Raw genomic sequence first — 23,572 nt, 5'->3', positions numbered from 1 at the left:
CGTCGTAAGACTATAGTTTTGATAGAGACCGCCACTTGGATATTGAATGATTTGACGATCCAACTGTTGGATCATCACCAAACTTTAGTACGTAATATTTGAGGATATTAGAAACTTATGGATCGGGAATCCGACATACGGATCTTCCCAAATTGAATTTGTAAGCTCAAAAAATAAAACGTTGACCTCCACTTGAATTTGCAATTAACGGAGATCCAACTGTTGGATCATAATGAAACTTTATTATGATGTTCTAGAAGCATAATGTGGATCTTTGGAAGTTATGGATTGGAAATCCAGGGTGCAGATCTTCCGGTTCGAGTTACGTAGAGTTGTGGACCTTACTGTCGATCTTTAACCGACAATTGATTTTTGGTCAATGGGTTTCAAATCATTCTAGAACATCCTTGGGTATGTGTTTTATGTAAGTTACATGTTTTATCAATAAGAATTTTGAAACATGATTTGCTAATTGTTCTAGGTGATGATCGTTTGTGACGCCTTAATATTCGTGCTAGGGAGTTGTAGTTCGGACTCTAGGTGAGTCCTTTTTATAGTGTGTGTGTGTGTGTGTATATAAATTTTATAGTTTCCACAAATGTTTTTGAATTGATTTATGCATTTCATGCCATGATTAAGAAATGTTGCATTGTTGTGAAATTGTGAAATGCCAAAATGATCCTACGGGATGCACATGTAAGTTCAGGTAAGTTTATTATGTTAGTTGAATTATGGCATCATTATGGCATGCTTATATTCATGTAGTGCTCATCATTGCTACACCCCCGATGTTAGTGCTCCCGCCCCGTGCCAAGGCCAGTCATTTACGTGTATGTTCACCTCCCGCACCGCACGCTTTCCTTGAATCCAAGTATATGTCAATCTTGTCGTCCATGTTGCATTAGGCAACTCCGACTCGTACGTGACCGCGATTATCGCCATTCTTCATGTGATAGTAGCACTAGAGCATATATTATTACACCCAGTCCTATCGTACAGGTCACACTAGGCGACTCCGAGTCGTGTGCTAACATAGATTGATGAGCAATAGGTTTAGTCGTACAGGTCGCATTAGGCGACTCCGACTGATGTGCTAGCATAGGTTGTTGAGCACCTGATTTTACTTATATTACTGTGGAGATTTTGTGATTTTGGGATATAATGCCTTTTTTACGTTTTGCAGGTTACAGTAAGTATTTTCATACTATACGTAGTATGTATACTTTGGAAACTATACATGTTTTTACGGCAATGAGTTACAACGTTTTCAAAAGGTTTTTAATTAAAACTTTATTTTCAGGCCCATTCACCCTTGTTTTTCGCCCTTTCAGGTTTAGTAGCTGTGCTCTCGTGTCGACGAGGATTCTTGGCAAATCTTGGGGTAGACGGTTACCTTTGATGGTATAAATTCTCACCCTATTTTACTGTACAATATTTATGCTTTGTTATCACGTGTGAATTGGGTTCATTCCCGCTCACCGCGCACTCTTATATTTAGGCACTTTTACATTTAAATTTATTCACATTTTTCCACTACACTACACTTTATGGCTTCATCACTTTCCAGGTGTTGGCCAGCACAGCTCGATTCGGAGTCCAAGTGGGCATTCCGGGTCGGGGTGTGTCACAAATTCCACTCATTTATCGAAGACCATCACCACAACAACACTAATCGCAATCCCTTGAACACAATCCCTACTCTCTCGACGGAGATTTAGGAAAAGTCATGGGAAAAGTCAAGGGAGAGTTCCCCTCCATGTTAGAGGCTTTATGTTGTACTGTATTGATTAGCCAGCTTGCTTTCACCCATGACGCCTTCGCGGGACGCCTCGAGTGCGTTAACGTCCATGGCCATGGTGGAGCCGTGGTCTTCCATGTCGTTGAAGAAGTCCATCGTCGCCTGCTACATCACTCTGAAACCTAGATTACCCATAATCGTAGATTACCCAGACTATCCAGAAATCCAAATCTTCCAATTCTAGCTTCCAATTATTCAATTCAATATTTCAATTACCCAGAAATAGAGGTTGAAAAAAGGAAATTTACCTTTTTATTGATGAAGAGTGCCCAAACCAAATGAGAGGGAGAGATCGAGCTCGAACAGAGAGATAGCTGGAGAAAGGGAGTGGACGAGAGAGAACAACGAAGAGATGGGTGAGGGTAGGTTTGGAAATTTGGAAGTTTCATTTAATGAACACTATTCATCCGTGTTTTGGCGAAAAGAAGCCGGTCGTTCAAAGCTTATTTTTGCTGCTTCACATTTGCAGCTTTTTTTTAATCCAAAACTGTGAAAATAAGCTGTTTTTAAGTGTTTACCAAACACCTTTTTTAGCTCAGTTTTTTTTATACCCACTTTTTATAAAAACACATCAGTAACAAACCAGTACTAAAAGATATGCAGACGACCCAAATATAGGAAACAGAAGAAAAGAGATTAGGAGATAATTAATGGAAAACAATTAATTATTACAGTTTTGTTAATCTAAACTACTTATTAAATTTTCTTTGTCAACTAAAAAAGAGTGAAAAGACCATTTAGTTTTTTATTAAAAAAAAAAAGCAATAATATAATTTCATAGATCCAAATTTTTATTGTTTTTTATTGAACTCTTGCCTACAATTGATGTTAAGATATCTAATATTAAAAAAACAAAAACCTCCCTTCCACTCCCACTTTTTTCCCTCTCTTCTTCTCATTTTAAAAATAAAAATAAAAGTCTTCATACACACAAAGTTTGCATGCAAATGCTAATATTATGGCAATTAGTTGTTTTATTGTCTTAATTTAGTTCTTTTTATTAAAATATAATATGAAAAATAATGAACCACTTATATTTTTTTAATTCTAATAAAAAAGAATAATTTAAGTATTATGAAAGCTTGACCCTTTTAGGTTTTTTCCATTATATATAGATATAGACAGGGAATAAATAAAAGAAATTAATTGGATTAATTAATACATTTCAATCATTAAAAGTATACAATCTAATGATTTATGTGTAATTTTTTGTTTGAGTAAATAGTAGCAATGATTCCTTAACTTTAATCTAACTAGAGTAATGGTCTCTCAATTTTAACCCAACTAGAACAATAGTCTCTCAACGAAAAATCCATGACCACTAATCCCTTAACTCCTCAAAACGTGCAGCCATGATTTTTTTCGTTAAATTCGTCAGAATTTCTGTCGAAATGAGTCAATTGGAAAAATCATTGCTACAATTGAGTAAAAGTTAAGGGACCATTGGTCTAATTAGATTAAAGTTGAGGACCAATTTCTCCAATTGGGTTAAAGTCGAGGGATCATTTTTACAAATTTTTCATTTAGTTTCCCATATATTGCTCTTTGATTCTGACCTCACGTGCGTGATGTCATTTTGACGGAAATTCTAATAGAGTTGACCAATATGACCATAATTACGCGTTTTGATGAGTTAAGTGACAAAAAATTTTCAGCTCTTTTTGTTTTAAGGGTAATTTTTTGTTTTAAAAGTTTTTTATGGGTGGGAAACTAAAACAATGTCAACGGGTGAGCATAACAGGGATTTCAAGGCAAAACGGAGGTAAAATTGCCTTATGTCTTACACTTCCAAACAATCAAACAAAACGGAACTTTTCTCTTCATGTGAGAGTTCCTTCTCTTTTCTTGAGAGTCTTTTCCACCATATGTGTGTGAGTGATTTTCCCACCATCTAACATCGTTGCCGACGGCCTTCGTTGTGGCGGGGGTCGGCGGAAAGCTTTCCATTTCGCTGTCTGTTTCTAAGTTTTTCAGTTTTTCTCCCCAGTTCTTCCTGATTCAACCCATATGTCTCTACCTAAAGCCTGTCTTCCCCAACTACTTTCAATTCGATCTGTAGTCAGATTTCAACGCAAATTTTTGCAATCTTTTGAGAGGGTGCGTAGAGCTCCGATGGACTCATGGGCTCAGGTGTTCACAACACCACCTCCCTCTCTTTGTCTGCCTTCGATGGCACTGTCGTTTGGGATGTTCCCTCGGACTTCTTCCGCTTTCTAGCTGAGAATGGGGCGATCGGGACAGCTTTCGTGGTTGGGTTTTGCGGAGTTGCTCGATTGGATTTGGCGTTGGCTGGTGGATTGGTTCTGGGTTGATCGGGAAAACTTTGAATGCGTTGGATGCTGGGGTCAAGAAACGTCTTTTGTTTTGTCTCTAGTGTTGGGCTCTTTTGTTGAGCTTTGTTGGGCTTGTTGGGAGGTCCATTTGTGTGTCCGGTACTTTTTGTATATAGGCCTCTCTTTGTATTCTAGTGTTCGAAATAAAATTGTCTCCTTTCTACGGAAAGGTTTTCCCAAAAAAATGAAAAACAAAAAAAAAAACTGCCTTATTTCACCGAGGGTATAACTGGAAGTCCGTCTGAAAAGACGATGTATAGGGTGGGAGGCGGGAGGATGTGATGCTGTTTTATGTGCGGAGCCAAAGCTTGCGGCTTTTGTCATTTGGAGCGAGTCGTGACTGAGCAGCAGAGCGCCGGCGATGGCCTGTTGTCATTCGCACTCTTGGCTGCTTCACAATACTCAATCCCTTTCCCTCTGGAAATGGAGAAGCTTCACTCTCAGATTCGTAGGAACAACGAGAGGAAGAAGCAGCATTCAATCTCCAAATTCACTCCGATTTTCTCCCCTAATTTCCCATAAGGTATAAATTACCTTTAACAAGTCACTCTTGCAATTGCTGCTGTTTGATATTCACATACATATATATATATATATATATATGTATTATATGCTAGCTAATTTGTTCTTGGGCAAGCTTCTGAATTTCCAATTTCTCGTTTTTTTTAACCGGAATTTATTTTCATAAATTTTAGGGCTACTGCAATACATTCAATCGTAGTTTTAATTCGGCTTCACCGGGAGTTGTTAGCGAGAGTGGTGATGCCGCCGCCGCAGCCTCTTACTCTAAAAGTGAGGGAGTAGTAAGCCGAGACATGCTGCTGGCTTCAACTTTGTTCAAGCGTGAAGAGAAAACAGTGAACAGTAATCCTTCAGATGGTAGAGTAATGCTCATCGACGGCACATCCATCATTTATAGAGCATACTATAAGCTTTTAGGTATGCTCTACAATTCCTTCCTTTGCTTGGTATAATATATATAACACTAGCGGTTTTCTCATCACTTTCGATTTACAATATTTTTACTGGCACAAGATCACATATATGCAATGTTGGTGCAGTATGTTAGTTCTATACTCGGGCGGTTTCTGCATATTTTGAACCTTGCACAAGAAATATTTTGGAACTTGCACAAGAAATATTTTGAACATTCTTAAGATTCTCCATTGTATAATAGTTTGGTTTTATGGGATACCTGTTACTTTTAGTCATAGTCATACTAAACATAGCTGATTTGAATGTCGTTAATGTTGTTTTCTTTTTTCATTCAATAGTATCCACTAATCTTTGTTTCTGTTGATGAGAGTAGCAAAGCTGCATCATGGCCATTTGTCACATGCCGATGGAAACGGAGATTGGGTGTTGACCATCTTCTCAGCACTTTCTCTTGTAAGTGATGTTTATATAAAAGGTTGAGTTGAGCATTTTGCTGTTTTTCCTTTTCATGTACTTGTAATAAGAACAAAACCAAAACGTATGTTATTCTCCTCTTCAGTTGCAAGGTTTTATGCTCAAGAAGTTGTGATGTCTCATAGAGTGTTGAGTTAACAGCAAAGATACATTAATTGTTGTGTAAATATATTATTGTGTAATAAAAATTAAACTTTATTGCTCTTTTCTATTTAATCGAGGCATCCTGATCCCAATAATAATTAAAAACATATATATTTTTGTAATTTTTGAAATAATGTCATTCCGGGGCTTTTTGAGGATGTAACTTGGTTGAGTTGGAAGTGTTTTGGTTGTGCATCTTTTGATTAAGTTAGACCATATGCACAACCATGGGGTATCGGGTTCCTAACTTCCTGTTAGGATAATTTTCCTGTTACAATTTCTTTTTCACTGATATCTGATTCCTGCTCTAAATACTGATAAATATAGCATATTAATGTCTACGTGGACCTTTCTAAGACCAACTCCAATGGTGGGCTAAAAGCCAAATTACCCCCCAAAATTTCCCCCCAAACCCACTCCAACCCAAGGGGAAATTTTGAGCTAAATGCTAAATGCTAAATGCTAAACCAATGCCAAATTCCCTCCGAAATTTAGCCCAGAAATCGGGGTGGACTCTACCCAATATTTATCGGAATTTAAATTTTTTTAGATTAAAATGTTCATAAAATTAATTTACGATAGTCTACATATTTATTTTTTTAAAAAAAATTTAATTTAACAAAAAAAAAAATAGCCTAAGTTCATTCTTTAATAATCCCGGGCTAAAATTTTAGGGTACAACGGTTGGAGTAGAAAAACTGTTTTTGGGCTAAAAGCTAAATTTTTCGGGCTAAAAAATTTGACTTTTAGCCCAACCATTGGAGATGGTCTAAGACCAACTCCAATGGTGGGCTAAAAGCCAAATTACCCCCCAAAATTTCCCCCCAAACCCACTCCAGCCCAAGGGGAAATTTTGAGCTAAATGCTAAATGCTAAACCAATGCCAAATTCCCCCCGAAATTTAGCCCAGAAATCGGGGTGGACTCTACCCAATATTTATCGGAATTTAAATTTTTTTAGATTAAAATGTTCATAAAATTAATTTACGATAGTCTACATATTTATTTTTTTTAAAAAAATTTAATTTAACAAAAAAAATAGCCTAAGTTCATTCTTTAATAATTCCGGGCTAAAATTTTAGGGTAGAACAGTTGGAGTAGAAAAGCTGTTTTTGGGCTAAAAGCTAAATTTTTCGGGCTAAAAAATTTGACTTTTAGCTCAACCATTGGAGATGGTCTAAAGGGCTATAATTGGGTATATAAATTTTATATAACAAATCTTTATGGACGTGTTGAACCCAAACCTAAAATAGACATTGTCTTTTATCATTTGGAATTTTTCTGGTCTAAGGCCTTTTCTGTTAATTGATTTTCTTGCAGATAATTGATGTCCTGATGTTTATCCCTTCCCATGTAGCGGTATGATTTTATTCCATTACATATTTTGTGTATTTTCATTGTATTTCCCTTGTAGGTTCTAGACTTCTAGCATGCATGTTCTCTTCGATTTTTACAGTGTTGGCTGGCCATATGTTTCATATTGATTGGCTCATTCTACGTTGGTTAACAAACTTAAAAGGATTAGTACTGCAGAACTTGTAGGGAAAACAAAAGAGAGAAATGAATGAGGGTGAGAGAGGAGAAGGAGAGGGGAAGACTCTGAAAGAGAACAATGGGGAGGCTTCAATATTTCATAATTCAAACATGTCTTGAAGAGCTAGATGATCAACTACATCAAATTAAGTAGCTCCATAATCCAATCGGAAAGCCATAGTTAACTGAATTCCTTAATTGAATCGTATTCCTCCCAAATTATTTCTTTACTTCATTGTCCATCAACTAGTTATTGCTGTTCAGTTTTTGTGGTTTCAACTGTCAAATGTTTTTGAATGCATATAGAATGCAGATATTGGTTCTAAGAAATAATTTTATTTATAAGTAGGACATGGAACCATTAAACCTTGTTTCGTTTTGTTCTCCTTGAGTATTATTCAATTTCTGAATATCACATTTGCCCACTTTTGTCTTGTAAGTTGTAGCACAACTAATAACTTGTTTCTTCTTCTTCTTTTTTTTTTTTCATCTTTTCATGTAGGTGGTGTTTGACCATGATGGTGCGATACGAACTTTGCTGGCCTCTTCATTTTGTTATTGATTTTCTCATATTTTGTATTTACTTGTACTGTACCAAATTCTCTGCTCTACATCACCATCTATCTCTTTAAGTGCTATATACATCTAAAGTCTTGGGTTTAGCTAGTGAAGTCATACACAGTGTACTCAATGTGTAAGTAGGGGAGCATGTTTTTCCAAGCCCAATTTTGATAAGACGGGCATTCTCTTTTCAGGAGTTTCATTTGGTCAAACTTGTAATTCATCCAACGAAAGTTTTAAAGGAAAAGGTATGCTTCTTTTGTTTTATTTTTTCCCTTGGCTTGCATGTTGGAGTTGAGATTGTAGGCCGTTCTGAGAAAGCAAGTCGCGGTTGTTTGTTGGTTTGCCTGCATCATTTATTTTCCTATTAATCTTCGTTTGTTAATATATAAACAAATATAATATATAAACATAAGTTAATGTAATTATAGAATATATGTAACGCTATACAGTAATTGAACCTTTCTAGATTATAGTTTTAATGAATTACAGCCCAAAGTATCAACCAATTATGTAACCCCCTAATGATGTATGTAGTATGTGCACTAGAACCTACCCTGTACCATAGAACAAAGTACCTACCATAGAACCTAGTAAACCCAGGACCTGTTTCCCTTCCACATATTGACTTAGACCCACATGGGAGGTAAATTGGGAAATGTTTATCCATCGTTCATCGTTAGTTAGAGTCACATTTCGCTTTATATAATGTATTTCATCTTTTCATCTGTACACCTTTACCTTGGAAGTAATTTAAAGCTTACCATGTGAAGTAAGTTTTGACCTTAGCATGTACTGATATCTTTGTTCTCCTTTTTTTTTGGCTTCAATGCCCTGGCATTATTTTTCTGTCTTAATATTTGTTACCTACTGTTTTAAAACAATAAGAGATTATGTTGTGTCATAATATTATCTTTATTTTATTTGAAGGCCTGAATTTTCGTCACACTCTGTACCCCGCATACAAGAGCAATCGCCCCCCTACACCTGATACCATTGTCCAGGGACTCCAATACTTGAAAGCATCCATCAAGGCTATGTCCATTAAGGTGATTGAGGTAATAGCTATATATCACAGCTTTATATGACCAGTTGACCCCATAGGTATCTTGGGAATCATGATTGATCGTGAGTCTACTCAAAGGCAGGTGCCCGGTGTGGAAGCTGATGATGTGATTGGAACATTGGCCGTTAGAAGTGTTGATAGTGGGTACAAGGTAACACTCTGAAGTTATTTTATGAAAGAAAACTATGTCTTTATTTATTTTTTAAATATACTTAATGTTATCCCAGTATGATTATATTTTTGGTTGTAGCTAAACAATGATTAAACAAAATTTCGTTTCTTTTTTTGGTACAAACAAAAATTTCATTTCTATCCATATGAAAATAGGTCACTTTGATTGTCAAGTGGGACTTCAATCTGTGCTCAGCTCCAGAGAGAGTGTTGGAGATTAATTGTAATTAGAAAGAGAAGAATATATTGTTTCCTACTTTTTTTGTGTGATCTAGTTAAAGTGATTTGGTTTTTGTTTAGTGTCTTCTGTAACCAGGGTTGTGCTTGGTTGTGACTAATGAATCTTGTGTTCTCTCTGTTTTTGTTACACACAAAGAACAAATCTGAATTCTTGTTTCATTAGTCACAACCCAAAAAGGGTTCAAATGTTTAGAAGTGGGTTGGTAAAAAGTTTGGTCTCAAAACTGTTTGTGATTTAACAGTTTCATAGTTTGTGCTAGTAATCTAGAAGTGGGTGAATAACAGTAATCTAGAAGTGGGTGAATAACAAGTTTGTTGTCTCAAAACTGTTTATGGTTTAGCAGTTTGACATTTTGGGCTCGTTTGGGAAGTTAGCGAAAATGTTTTTAAACCAATTCTTAGTAAAAATTCAAGTTAATCCTGGAAAAGCACTTGAAGTGCTTCCTGCAAGAAGCACCTAACTTGTGCTTCTTGCAGAGAGCACTTCAAGTGCTTTTGAACCCAAAAATATTTTCTCTAAAAGCACTTTCAGGCATTTAGAAGCACTTCCCATATGAACCAAAAGTGCTTTTGACTGTATTTAGTAGAAAAACTTAAAATTATTTTGGATTCATAGAAGAACTTTCTGGAAAGGCACTCGACATGTGCTCCTTCAGCAAGCACTCCCAAGTGTTTTTCTAGGAATCACTTGGATTTTAATAAAAAGTTCAATGTATTTTTAATACTTGCACTTCTAGCAAAAGCACTTATGAGGAGACGTGCTTTCTAATACAGATAACATAGTGTGATAGTTGTATGAAAATCGAAAAGAATTGTATGAGTTCTTTTGCTCGGTCATTTTCTTATTGACCTAAATTTTGATAGGTACGGGTTGTCTCCCCAGACAAAGACTTTTTTCAGATTCTATCTCCTTCATTGCGCCTTCTACGAATTGCTCCACGTGGCTTTGAGTAAGTAACCTTGTTGAATATCTACCTTAGTAATTTATGTTCTAATCTGTATAAGAATCTTAAAATCTGTACATGTTTGCTTGTATTTAACTTCGTATATTCATGTAATATTGTTTAGCATATAATACCTCTGCCGCTCAGTTTATTCCTTGCTTTTTTAATTCTAGATAACATTAAGTGGCGATTGACTGTCTCAAAATTCTTAAGTTTCTTCAGAAAAAATATAAAAATGAAAGAAAAATTTGCGCTCAAAATAAAAACAAAAAATGAAGAGAAAAAGTGGTCTGATCGGTTTAGGATACTTAAAGTTTCTCATACTGTGGCAGAATTCATCAGTATTATTTTCTTGTACATTAAAATAATAGCACAATTTCTTGATAATTTGTTAAGAAAATGGTGATGTGTACCATTTTTTCCTTTCTCTTTTGACAGTTTTGTGAAGGATGAAAGTTATTTAAATTCCCAAACTTTGTAGGCATATATCTTTCTATTTATTATTATTTGGATTAGTAGAGTTGAGCTCTGATGTATGTTTACTGATTTCTCAGTATGGTTTCATTTGGAATGGAGGATTTTGCTGAAAAATATGGAAGCCTTCAACCTTCTCAGTTTGTTGATGTGATCTCGCTTGTCGGTGACAAATCTGATAATATTCCAGGTTACTTTCATTTTGTTTTTTTTGTGAAAATTCAAATGAGAAGGGAGGAAAGTGATTAATTTTTATTTTTATTTTTACAGGATAAGCGTCCAGTTATTAACATTTAGTTATAGCATGATATTCGATGCATTATTTTATGAATACCATCTCATCAGCATGAATAGCATCTCAAGCTACAGAAAGCATTTAGTTATAGCATGATATTTGATGAATGGCAACAAGAGTATTTCTCGTGACGAGATGAAATTCAGTGATTTTTCTCTGTAGCTTGAGATTCCATTCATCAGCCTCAGGACAAAACTTTTATACGAGAACAGTGTCCATCCTGGGAAAAGTGCCAATCCTGCATTCCTTACATTTTAAAAATGAAATGCAAGATAGCATTTATTTAAAATGTTGTAATTGAGTTGATTTGAATAAAGAAAAATCGTAGATATCTTCACAAGTTCTCTTGGCATCATACTGATGACTTGAGTTGAGACAGAAATCTACTTTCACTTGGGCAGGGAATGAGTGGTTAGTGGATCCTTGTCCTTTAGTTGGGAGGAAATGGAGTTCTAATGAATAACAATTGCTTATAAGAATCTCTAATTTTGGAAAAGGATTCTGGAAATTTCAAAATATTTTTTTTTTAATCTTTTGTATTTCCTAGAGAAAAATGATCATTGGATTTTATGTTTCGAACCTGGTTGTTATAATTGCAGGAGTCCATGGAATTGGAAATGTTCATGCTGTGCAACTCATCTCTAAATTTGGTGCGTAAAACATGTCATCTTTTTACTTTCTTTGGAATTGAACTTGCATGGTTCTAGTAGTAATAGCCTTTCCTGAATGCCCAACTGCTTAATGTGGTGCTGATCTGCGTGTACCTAGAATACAAATAATAAATGCACCATTCTAATAATGTGTAGCCTTTCTTTCCAACTGAAGTAATGCTAAATTTTTACGATGTTTAAGTTCTATATGATTGCCAAGAAAGCTTGGACTTTCAAACCTGTTCCGTTAGTACTGTCAGTAAGTTTAAATTTCAATACAGATGGCTTTTTAAATACCGAATTTGCGCCTTTGTATTACATAATTTTTTCTAAGTCACCTGGTATTACATGTCCGTATATATGCTTGATAATTTTTCTAATTAGTTACTGGATACAGGGACTATATTGCTTGGTAGTAATAAATAATCTCACTTCTGTGGACAGGCACATTGGAGAATTTATTGCAGTGTGTTGATCAAGTTGAAGAGGAACGAATAAGAAAGGTAATGCTATTGTTAATGACTAATTAACAATCTCATAAACAATCAAGTGCTTTTAAAATAAATTTTCATTCGTTTATCAACCTTCTATCAAAAGAATAAAAAGCTAGTATGGTTTTATGGAGATAAGCTGGGGTGAACTAGGTACCCAGATTATTTCTGATTGATTCAACCTGTCTGGACCGTTAATCACAGTTTGAGATCTTCTACTGGGGTTTTAATCACTATGGGTGAAGCATGGATCAGCACGACCTGACTACAAATAATTGGGAATGAGATTGCATTGTTTTTTTAAGAAACATTAAAAATACAAGAGCGGACAAGAAGTCCGCAAAAGCACAAACAAAACAGGATAAATAGCAACATCACCCTGACAGTTAGAAACTTCCAAAGCATCACAAAACTAACTAATAGCAGCATTTCAATTATGCAAAGTTCTGGAAAAACAAAAATCTCAAAATTGTGTAGTAGCTGATGCCCACAGAGATGACCATAGCCCAACTTTATCCCAAAGATCCTCCCTCCTACTGACTTCACAGTCCTAAAAATGAGCATGTTTCTTTCCATCCAAATGACCCAAAAGATAGCTGAAACTACATTACCCCATAAGACCTCGGCTTTCTTCCCCCTTCCTAGTAATTTATGTTTCTCTACCATAAATGAATAACATTCCCTGGGTAAAACCCAACTGACACCAAACTCCCGAAACAACTTCAACCATAGATTTAAAGCCACCGGACAGTGAAGAACAAATGATCAACAGACTGAACTTTTGTTGCGTAAAATACAGGAATCAGGTCTCCGTTTTTGGAGCATGTCACAAATGTTAACTTTCCATGAGCCACCAACTGAGTAAAAACCTTCACTTTAGTAGGAACTTTAGATTTCCAAACCAAGCCATAAGCCTGAAAACCTCTATCTGCACAGTTTTTGAGTAGGAAACTGCAGTAAGATTTAACAGAGAAGCTTCCTGAAGAATCGAGAATCCTATTTCTTGCATCAACCCTTGAAGGGTGTATGCGAGTCTGATCCAATCTTGTCAAGAAAGATGACAACTCATCTAGTTCCACATCACAGATTCCTTTGAAAGCCAAAGTCCCAATTCAGGGAATGTTCAACAAAACTCACTACACTAGAAGTACTCTTGTTATGAAACATGGGAATGTTGAACTGCCCGGGAAATGAGAATTGTAAAGAGCTTTCGCCCGGCCAAATGTCTTCCCTAAATCTAATTCGATCTCCTTTACCAAGAACAAAACAGCAACACTCCAGAAAATAACTATAACCGTGGGAAATATCCTTCCAAGGACTTCTACTTGATCCATACCACACTATCTTGGAATCCCAGCCGTTGTCACTGAGACCATACTTGGTTCTAATCACTTTATGCCAGATAGAATCACTTTCGAGTTCAAAAGGGATTTTAATTCAAAAGGGAACAAATACACTATAATTCTCATTGAATTCAGTTCACAAATCTAAACCTAATTCTCACTGAATTCCATTGCCCCTCACACATTCAAGTTTTGATGAATTTTGTCTGGATCAGTAATAAGGAAGCCGATCTTGTCCCGGTTGGGTTTTTTCCGTAAATTGGCCGACAGGTAGAGATGAGAGATTTGCATGGATCCTCCTGCAGTTGGATCCACATTTTATTAAACTCCGAGTAATGCTTCAATTTGTTCTCCATGTGCTCAGAAAAGTTTCCTTGGATTACTGAGGTTATCAGATTAGGTGTATGCCTTTAAATGGCTTGGAAAGTCAGTATTACCAGGCTGTAAGCTAATTTATAACTGTTCAGAACTTATCATGCCTAACTCACAATGCTGCATCTGTTTTCTCCTTGCAGGCCTTGATAGAAAATGCTGACCAGGCTCTCTTGAGCAAGAACTTGGTAATCGTATTTTCTTTATCCAGTTTCTCTTCTAGCTTTCCTTTTCTATTTTCAAAGGGATTGGGGGTTTGCCCAAAACAGTTTTGTTTTTTCATAAAAGATAAACACGCATTTATCTTAATAATTAGTTATTAGTGTTAAAAATGAATTCTTGTTCACGATAAAATTGGGCTTAGTCCTCGTTTACCAAATTAGGAAAAAAAAAAAAAAAAAAAAAATCAAATTCTGATAATCAGAAGAAAAGATGAAAGCATTGTAAATCTGTAATTTTTTGTCAGTGATCAACTTAGACTACATGTTAATGTACTACTTTTTTGTGGGGAGGACTGATGTTCCCTTATAATTTTCTGCTCTCGGACAGCTCAAGGTTCACTTGAGAACAAGCCTGTTAATATTTGTGTGTTGAAGAATCAATTCAAGCTGAAGCTTCCTTCCGAAGCTTAAACCCATTAGTGAACCAAGTCAAAGCCATACAAACATGCTTAGCAAACAAAAAGATAATGCTTATGGACAAGCTTGTGAAGAAACCTTGACAAGAGTTTCAGCCCGTTTAGCATATTCTTATAATATGAATCGTCTTCTCATATTACAAAAATCTTCCCTTTATTCACTTACAATGATTTTCATCTTATAAAAAAATGAAAAGCTACCTCATCAGTTTGCATTTGAGCTTTTTCTTGAATTGAGTAGTCAATCAAAGCCAAACTAATAGAAGGTCGAGCAATCTGAACAAAGCCCAGACATTTGCTGTAACCACGAAAAGATTTTAACCTATGCATATGTGCTTGAACCAAGTTCAAGTCTGTCTTCAGTACACTTCTCTTCTTGTTACTCTGTTATGTATTACTATTACGTGTAGGAAAAAAAAACGTATAAAATAAGTAAGACTGCAATCTCTAAATTAGAATTTAACTAATATAGGATTTTGTATAATTTATTTGGGAGCTGTTATTGGCATTCCCAAAAAGTCATTCTGCACTCTTTCGTGTTACTTCTCTCCTAAGTTTCTTTAAAGGAGCGCAGTTTGACTATTTTGAAGTGCCAATAACAGCACCCTTTATTTTTGCAGATTTTGAATTTTTTATGGCTAGAGCAATTATCTTCTGGTTGTCATTTTCATTCATATAGCTAATACTCTTTAACAACAGATGTTAATATTGTTTTGATATGCCCTCTGTATAATCATTTGATATGTAGTTCCTTTGTATAATGACAGGCACTACTACGCTCTGATCTTCCACTGTACATGGTGCCTTTTGCCACAAAAGATCTGACATTTCAGAAGCCTGAGGTTTGTGCAATTAGACTTAAACGATGTTATCTTCTTTTCGTAACTATAATTTTGGAGTATTTAGTTAATACAATCCCATAAAGCAAGTCATCTGAGTACAACTTCTTGTTTGATTTGTGATACCATATTAATAGACCACGCATAACTTTTGATTTAGCATATTGTATTATCTGCATGGAGGAAGAAGTAACGGATGTAGAGGCCACTTCGTTCGGTCACTTAACTACGTTGTAATACATATTTCCCTTTGTGAAATTCATTGATATCTTCAAATTTTAAGCTATCTTAGATTAGATGTTGTTTGAATATTGAAAATGAATCCAGAAACCCCAAAGCTTATCAGTGTTCAAGATGTTTGTAAAAGTACAAAGCATTGAGTTTTATCTATATCTTGCTTAACTAATTTAAACATGCTCGAGCGCATACATTTAGCATAAGTGTGACTGTATTTGAGGAGCTGATTCAAAATTTCGGATGGTTACAGGACAATGGGGAGAAATTCACGAGCCTCCTAACCGCTATAAGTGCATATGCGGAAGGATTTTCAGCTGATCCAATCATCAGGAGAGCATTTTACTTATGGAACAAACTTGAAAACCAAAATCAAGTTACGTAGTTTGCATTTGGTCGGAGTATGAAGCGCCTATGCTTGTTGCAAAAGACAAGCAATAGAAGGTGCATCATTTTGGTTACCTACATGTAAATCAACTTGGTATGATTCTAACGTCTTGGGTATATAGGATTCAAACAATGGCCGTCATTTTTCTCAGCAATTAAACTTTTTTTTTCTTCCCGAATGTTACGTATGCATATAGTTCTTAGTTGCCTCTATTTGATTTGGAACCCACCCACCATTTTGTTTAAAGATCTCACAATTCATAGGTATACCCAGGCAGCTTCCAAGTTACCCTCGTCTTCTAACGCACCAAAACAGACTTTATTTGAGTGAAAACTTGGTGTGGTGGCACTTCCTCCAAGTGGTCTTTTCTTCTTTGTGTGTGTTTCTATAAATGTACGACTTTTATCCGAAAATAGGTCAACAGTATTGTAGTTATATTATTATTTTGCTAATTGGACGATCATACTTGTTGTGAAGGAAACTTTTCACAAAATTTAGAATTTTATTTTTTAATAATTCATGCGTTAAAATTAACTAAATTGCGTGTATTTAAAAACGAAATCATTTCTCATTTTCTTCAAGAATTATAGAATGATGAACCAAAACTTTGTTCAAAACAAAAGAAGGGAGGAGTTTGTCTACGAACCCCATACTTTGATTCGTACAAACTTTATATCTTGGAGGAAAAACCCTCAATTTCTTCTTTAAATTTGTTGTCGAAAAGATGAGATAACCATGAAGTGAGAGTTGTGCTAGCACTCTCTAACGTTATAATCTCATCTCCGTCAAATTGAAGGTTCCATATGTCTCATGCTACTCGGGACAGAGTGCAAGCTAGTGATGTTTTTGGCTACTGGACTCCCGCCATCTAAGGTGTGGCACTCCACCACTCTTGGTAAGATGAAGTTATAATGTAGCTTACATAAGAGTAGAAATTCTCCCCCCAAAACATTTTTTTCATTTTATGAGTGAAAGAGTGAGAGTTAACTGCATGAGATTTAGTTAAAGTAATCTCATGTAATTAATTACATTTATTAATTAATTGCAATTAACATCCTTAAGTTTTGTTCATCTTCATTGTTGTCTAAAGAAAAGCACAACATTGACAATATAATAAGAGCATGAAGCGGCTGGCAGCAAAACATGAAAATTACCTAACATCTCCAACATTATTAGCTATTTTAACAAACTGAATATTTTTTTGGGCTAAATACATTTGACACTCCTCTCCTCTCTACCATTGTGGTAGAGGGTCACTTGCCTACATAGTTCGAACCCACGTCGTGGTGCAAGGGCAACACTCATCTTCACCATTGTGGTAGAGGGTCATTTGCCATATCAACTTATGACTTTCTATCTTTTTGACTATATGAACCTTGGTTAAACTGATGACGTGTGTTTACAAGCCATGCTTACATTGTTGAGACTAAACACGTGATTTATTGTCCTTTCAAAATATAAAACATTGATTAAGGAGAATGTGAAGCTCTATGATGCCTGTTTCAGTTGTGACTTCTAACGCTAATTTATAAATGAATGAGACTCTTGTTGTGCCATCAATTCAACGAAAGGACAAAACATTAGGCATAAATTTCAACCATTCAGCTCCTCGTAGTACAAAATGAGAAAATTAACACTACGTAACACATTTCAAAAATCACTTTTAACCTAGACGACTAAATATTGGGCCTTGCGAGCGTACGGGTCTGATCCATTCATCCCACATTTTTGGCGCACAGATTTTATCGGGTCGGGCGTGGCGGATACCTCTCTGTCCTGCAACCGTGCCTATCTTCAACGCAGTGCACTGCTTTGGCCCCCAAAGCACCCCACCAAGTTACCAACACAAGTACATTTGGTGGCTTCTGGGTTTGATGCTCTTCGGCTGCTGGGCGTGGCAGTGAAACTGATATTACAGGGAAGGCAGAATTGCAGGAGATCATGGAAATAGCCGTTAATTTCAGCCTCCCCTTCTCGAGTTTAAATTCTAAGGTTAACAAACAAGCTCCTCCTTTTTCTTTTTCTTTTGTTTGTTTCTCTCCTTTTTCTTCAACATATCAATTTTGTATGACATTCTTATCCATTTTTTTATTTTACAGTCACTACCCAAATAGTAGGTTGGATTTGTTATTTCTATTTAGTCAGTGAGAACTGTCAAGTTTGAAACTTTGTGTTTGTTTCTATGTTCTTTTTTCATTTTTGTATCGAATTCGAACCCGGCAGACAAGTATTTGTGTACAATTTGTAATATTGTTTCTGTTAATGTTGTCAAAATCAAATTAAAATCGAAAACATTTTTGCTTGGATACAATAAGCTTTACCAAAACCCTTGTTCATGGGTTTTTATTCATGTGTTGCTCCCTTTCTCTACTGCTTTCTGTTGGTGGTTTCGCGTGATTAACTCCGATATAGCCGGATTGGTTGCACGGGAATTAACTTTGTATATCCATTTTCCGGTTAACAGCAAGTGAATTGCTTAAAGTATGTACATTTTTCATGAAAGTTGTTTTCCGCAAGACAAACGAACTCTTCAAATTACCTAACTTTTGTACAGGTAATTAGGCACGATCAGAAAATTGGTGGCTCTTTTCCAAGCCTTACTTGCACAAGGGCAAAATCCTCCAATCACATCACATATGCTGCTCAAGCATTTTCCAGAAGGTAATAATTACTTGTACTACTTACCTTTCTAATATTTATCCTATAACACAGATTTTGTGTTGAGATAAGTTAAACGAATGCCCGAGAGTAACTTCTTAAGCTATTCTTGAGCTTTGCAGAATTCGAAGGTGTTAATTAAATGCATGCTTGAGTTACAATTTTGTATGAGGATAATACAGCCAATTTGATCTGTATATGGTTCTTTAGCAAGTTATTACTAGTTAGTGAGTTTTCCGAAAGCTTGTCATAGTTTGTATGCAGTCACTAATGTTGCTTTTTCAATTTTGTATGAGTTTTTCTTATATATATTCAACAGAATATGAAAAAGGTTATCAGACTGGTTTAGTTCTTTTTATATATATTTATTTTTCTGTTTGCTTAATTAAATTATTGGGGCAGACTAAGGGTAATGTGTTTATAAATGAGTGGTTTATTGTTTTTGAATCAATATTTGAGTTCTAAATTTCTGAATTTCCTTTACAGGAAAAGTCACAAGTTTTTTCCTCCAATTTGTGCTGCATTATCAGGTGCGGTTGTCAAGTATTTTCTGCCTAAGTGCCTAGTCCTATTAAACCAGTGCTGTTACTTCTCTATGCAATTGCCAAGTATTTTTAACCCTTGGTTTCACTTAACATAGGCACAGAAGACATTGGAGTATCTTCATCTCAGATTGACGACTTGCCTGTTACTGTTACTACTTCAGGTGCCAATGATGCTGGTGAACTGAAGGTATGACAACAACAAAATTTCAGTTGGGAAGCTTTTTCTATTTTGTTTTATTTTTTATGTTTTTAAAGGTTAGTAAGAACACGACATTCCTAAGTGGATGATGGAAGGGAAAGTTATTATAATGTGAGGATATTTAGGCCTTAACAATGATCAAGATGACCTTTGCTCTCTGTTCTTGTTTCATGATAAACGCATTTCTATTGAGATATTTGTATTTTTTAAATGGTTGTAAATTTTGACCGTATAAAAATCTTTTCATCAGATAAACGTAGAGGCATCTGGTGCTAAAACTCAAGCAATTTTCGACGAAGTTTTTAATAAAATGGTTACCGCAGCCCAACCCATACCTGGATTCCGAAGAGTGAAAGGAGGTAAGATTTTAGAATTCTATTATATTCATATAGTGTGAACTACTTATGATGATCTTCACTCATTCTTCAAACGTTGTAAGTGTCAATTAAGTGGCAAATTAAGTGGCTTACATCATTATTTAAATTTGTGAAGAGAGACGATTTTGGAGTTATTAACAAGGACCTTTTCACCTCTTTTTTTATACAATTTGGGAGAATATTTATTCTTGTATGACTTGTTTCCTTCTTCCAGACAATTCTAACTTTTTTTTTTCCTTGATTTCTTCCCCTGGTTATTTTCGCTGATAAATGAAACCGGGACTACCAGGCAAAACACCCAATGTAAGTTCTTAATTCCCAAGTATGCCGCTGCAGTTAACAAGTTGACTTGGATATGATTAGTTTCATATGAATCAACAACTTAATTTTGTTATATCGATCACACCTATACAGAAAACTACTGGCTTCCTTCTGAATCCTTCTGTTCAGCAACTTAATTTTTTTTTAAACTTTTTGTGATTCTCCGGTCTGTCACACGCATCCACAGATTTCGTGGTATATATATATACTTGTTAATTTACACATACAATTGTATGCATTTATACTCTAGCACTCAGTAAATTATGTATAATTGCATTTGTACAGTTGCATCCTTTTACTCATTCTTTTTATTGTCTAGCAGATACCTAAAGACATTTTACTAGAAGTCCTTGGACCTTCGAAAGTTTATAAGCAAGTAATCAAGAAAGTGATCAATTCGACGGTAGCTGAATATGTACAGAAGGTAGTCGTTTGGTATTCTGAAATTTTATTATTTTTTCTTGTACATGCTTCATCTGGGAAATTCTAGTATGTTGTTGTTAGATTTACTATGACCAAGTATACTGGTTCAAAATGCATTGAACCGCTTCATTAAATTGAATGAACTCAGTTTTACGAAATTTGTCCTTTTGTTTGTATCACATTTCTGTTGCTATCAGTCTAACAGATCAGACGCTTGATGTTTTCTTATCCATCAAACCATGAATGTTTATAACTTCTTCATAAAGTTGTAAAAATGCTGCTCCCTGGGAGTTCATTGCCTTGACATTGCATAAGTGAGCCAAGGGATTATTTCTTTTTCTTCAACGAAACTCGAGTTTATGTACATCTATTTATTTGATTTTTTAATTGGTGCAGGAAGGTTTAGAGGTTAGAAAGGACTTGAGAGTGGAGCAAAGCTTTGAAGATCTTGAAGATGCTTTCGAAGCAGGTGAAAACTTCCGCTTTGACGCCATCATTTATCTTCGCAAGTGAACGGAAACAATATGTATATTTTTCTTTTCCCTTCTTTTAGTTTTGTACATCATTCATTTGAATTTCAAACAAAGTTACATTACCATATGCTCAAACTGATAATCGTCTCAGACCCAAAAAGATTAAAAAGAAGAGAAAAACACCCGAAACTGATAATCTGTCAATTATTTGTGTCGTAATTCAGAACAAAAACTAAAAACGAAAATCAACCATTGAACTCAAACTGATCTGGTAACTTAAAACATTGATTCCATAAATTGTTCCAAATCATGTGGCCAGTCCATGGCATTAAGGGCCTCGTCACTGTGCTCGTCAGTGAGAAAGGCTCCGGAACGGAACTCGTGCTCCAAATCCTTACCGAAGACCAGAAGCTTTTCCAGATATGTTATGAACAACGAATCCTTGAGAAAGGCTCGGAAACTGAACATGTGCTCCAAATCCTTTTTGGCAGCGGCAACTCCACAGCCGGTCTGAATCAAGGTGAGGTAAAGAGCTAAGATTCCACCGAGCGTTGAGATGCCCACAACCCAGCTACTTAAATAATGGTGCACCAATGCTGCTCTTACTTTTGCAAGTTTAGAATCATAGTAGACGTTGGCATCGCCAATCACCCTGTATAAGTATGTCTGGGATGCATCCGGACCAACTTCCTTGCAGAGGTTGTTGACAAGTTTCGCCACGCTTCTGTTGCTGCCCAGAGAATGTTGGAGGACTCCATGATAGTGGAGAAGCCCTACATCCTTGGATGAATTGATCAGACCGTCGAGGAAAAACAGATAGCTTGTAACATCTGGATGGCAATTCCGGTGACATTTTTCAAATGCCAGCAGGTTACGAAACAAAGTACCTCTATGATCATCGATGTGTATTTGAGGGATAGTCAGAACCTTTCCCCTTAGCGTGCTTCTGAAACTTATATCTAACGGCTGACGATTCATATCAGTCTTGAGCTTGACACCAGCCTCCTTTAGCTCCTGTATGGACCGGATCAGCTGGGTTTGCTTCCCTCGTGGCTCTTGCCATGGAAGGGTAGAGAAGCCCTTTTCGTGGTCTGGACGGATACTATGGTGGAAAAGATGAAGAAAGTGCTTGTGCTTGCCTTCATCTGCTTGTAACTGTTTTGGTGTAAAATGTTCCAAGGGTTTGTTCGGATCTAGATGTCCTTGCAGTAGCGGGTTAATGAAGCGAAGGGCAAGGGCTTCTAGTTCCAAAGATGCTGGTCGCTCGTGCTCAGAAGAAAAACAGGAGCTTCTCGCTGTCAGCTGAAACAATTCACGTAAAACAAACAGAGGGAGCTGATTTTCAAGCTTGATTAAATCCTGACGGAGAGTTGGCAGCATCCACCGTTTAATGGTGGAGGGTGTATGTACGAAATCTTGATGCATCGAGTCTCTGAGCAACTCTACGATGAAGCAACCATCAATGAGCATCATCTTTACAAATTCGTCGCTGCATAGCTTGGATTCTTCGGAGTAGCAGCTCCGAGCCGCCTCCTCTAGTTTCTGCATTGCCTCGGTCGCCTGATCCAGTTCTTCTGGCTTTGGTTTAAAGACGCGATGAAAGTATACTCGCTTCAGTTTTTCCATTTCCTGTAAGCTCGGCAGTCCATGATGGTAAGGGCCAATGGAGACAATACTTGGTTGGTAAGCCTTGCTTTTTACTTGGCGAAATGTATTAGGAACTTTGTAAATGCAGACAGACCTACTCTCTCCAGGAATCTCTCTCTGCAATTCTTGTTTTAGCAAAGCTTTCGTGTTTGACGAGCCGCTGAAACTTCTCGCTTTGATTACATGAAGCGCAGCAGCACTTGTTCCCCTTCCGGCCGCCAAACCATGAAATTTCGTCATGGTTATCTTGTGCAAGAGAAACCAGCTGCTGCTGAAGTTGCCCTTCGCCTTTGCCATTGGTGTATCTCACTTCTTGTTGTATAGTAACCGTTTATAGAGTGAAGTCAATGTTTAAGTCTTTGTTTGTCTTTTGTGATATTAATTTTAATAGTCTATTAAGTCAATGTTTGATCGGTATTATTATCTGTCATTTTTTTTTTTACATTTAATTGACAACGACATTTGAAATTAACTTATATAGAACGAGTTCATTGTCACGTGAAATTCCGATCTTATAATACCTTGTCATGTGAAGAAAAAATGACACTTGAGAATGTATTATTAGATACGGAATATGACTGTAAATCCATTCTATGTAAGTCATTCTCTAAGAATCTGACTGGCTAATGACTATCACAATCACAAATCATTAAGTCTTGCAGGTTAAGCCCACCCCATACATAATTAACGCTAATTATATGTTGTGTTACCTCATAAAGATTGTGCTGCCCATCCGATTTCATATAGCTGCGAAGTTGGATGGTCAACTATAAAAATTAGTATAGCACCAGCTTGTGCTGCTTGTTTCCATTGGAATAAATTTAAAATAAGGAAATTGTTACAGAAAGACAAAAAAAGAGTCGGTGGAGATTGAAGTACGAGAGTTGTTAGAGATTGAAGTGAAACGAGAGTCATGTATTATTCTATTTATTTTCTTCATTAATCTCAGATATGAGAAATGAACGTAGAGAGAGACAAATGAGGAAATTATGATTATTACTTTCTGC

General features: G+C 36.1%; 3 protein-coding genes across 6 annotated transcripts; 2 read left to right on the top strand and 1 right to left on the bottom strand.

The window, feature by feature from the left end:
- The first annotated feature begins 3,560 nt into the window (after positions 1-3,560).
- LOC137722860 (5'-3' exonuclease family protein) lies at positions 3,561-16,092 on the top strand. 4 transcript variants are annotated; one of them, XM_088692364.1, is made up of 15 exons: positions 3,561-4,654; positions 4,827-5,070; positions 5,441-5,520; positions 7,005-7,043; positions 7,720-7,738; positions 7,973-8,026; positions 8,709-8,836; positions 8,927-8,995; positions 10,120-10,205; positions 10,754-10,863; positions 11,568-11,618; positions 12,063-12,121; positions 13,968-14,012; positions 15,229-15,303; positions 15,461-15,598. In XM_088692364.1, exons 1-15 carry the CDS (start codon positions 4,493-4,495, stop codon positions 15,491-15,493), a joined length of 1,254 nt encoding a protein of 417 aa, XP_088548490.1. In that variant the 5' UTR covers positions 3,561-4,492; the 3' UTR covers positions 15,494-15,598. The 4 variants fall into 4 exon arrangements, with proteins under 4 accessions (XP_088548490.1, XP_068318064.2, XP_068318063.2 ...); XM_068461962.2 differs by lacking the exon at positions 15,461-15,598 and adding an exon at positions 15,788-16,092 and having other exon boundaries at positions 3,564-4,654; positions 8,709-8,827; XM_068461961.2 differs by lacking the exon at positions 15,461-15,598 and adding an exon at positions 15,788-16,092 and having other exon boundaries at positions 3,565-4,654.
- Positions 16,093-17,671: 1,579 nt separating this feature from the next.
- LOC137723036 (bacterial trigger factor) lies at positions 17,672-21,043 on the top strand. The gene is made up of 8 exons (XM_068462189.2): positions 17,672-17,914; positions 18,477-18,583; positions 19,067-19,110; positions 19,221-19,312; positions 19,575-19,683; positions 19,991-20,004; positions 20,345-20,446; positions 20,842-21,043. Exons 1-8 carry the CDS (start codon positions 17,864-17,866, stop codon positions 20,956-20,958), a joined length of 636 nt encoding a protein of 211 aa, XP_068318290.2. The 5' UTR covers positions 17,672-17,863; the 3' UTR covers positions 20,959-21,043.
- A 53-nt stretch (positions 21,044-21,096) lies between these two features.
- Positions 21,097-22,869, bottom strand: LOC137723254 (UPF0481 protein At3g47200-like). The gene has a single exon (XM_068462408.2). The coding sequence runs from the start codon at positions 22,860-22,862 to the stop codon at positions 21,195-21,197; it is 1,668 nt and encodes a 555-aa protein (XP_068318509.2). The 5' UTR covers positions 22,863-22,869; the 3' UTR covers positions 21,097-21,194.
- Between the last annotated feature and the right edge of the window lie 703 nt (positions 22,870-23,572).

The sequence above is a fragment of the Pyrus communis genome, chromosome 4, assembly GCF_041283825.1.
Source record: "Pyrus communis isolate YQ-2024b chromosome 4, ASM4128382v1, whole genome shotgun sequence".
Taxonomy (NCBI): domain Eukaryota; kingdom Viridiplantae; phylum Streptophyta; class Magnoliopsida; order Rosales; family Rosaceae; genus Pyrus; species Pyrus communis.
This window is presented reverse-complemented; position numbering and strand designations above follow the sequence as displayed.

Excerpts from the sequence above, each read along its gene's own strand:
- LOC137722860 (XM_068461961.2), top strand. The coding sequence starts at position 4,493 with ATGGCCTGTTGTCATTCGCACTCTTGGCTGCTTCACAATACTCAATCC. Across the intron at positions 8,027-8,708 it reads CGAAAGTTTTAAAGGAAAAG|GCCTGAATTTTCGTCACACT; the intron begins GTATGCTTCTTT and ends TTTTATTTGAAG. Across the intron at positions 11,619-12,062 it reads GCAACTCATCTCTAAATTTG|GCACATTGGAGAATTTATTG; the intron begins GTGCGTAAAACA and ends TTCTGTGGACAG.
- LOC137723036 (XM_068462189.2), top strand. The coding sequence starts at position 17,864 with ATGGAAATAGCCGTTAATTTCAGCCTCCCCTTCTCGAGTTTAAATTCT. Across the intron at positions 18,584-19,066 it reads GCTCAAGCATTTTCCAGAAG|GAAAAGTCACAAGTTTTTTC; the intron begins GTAATAATTACT and ends TTTCCTTTACAG. Across the intron at positions 19,111-19,220 it reads AATTTGTGCTGCATTATCAG|GCACAGAAGACATTGGAGTA; the intron begins GTGCGGTTGTCA and ends CACTTAACATAG.
- LOC137723254 (XM_068462408.2), bottom strand. The coding sequence starts at position 22,862 with ATGGCAAAGGCGAAGGGCAACTTCAGCAGCAGCTGGTTTCTCTTGCAC.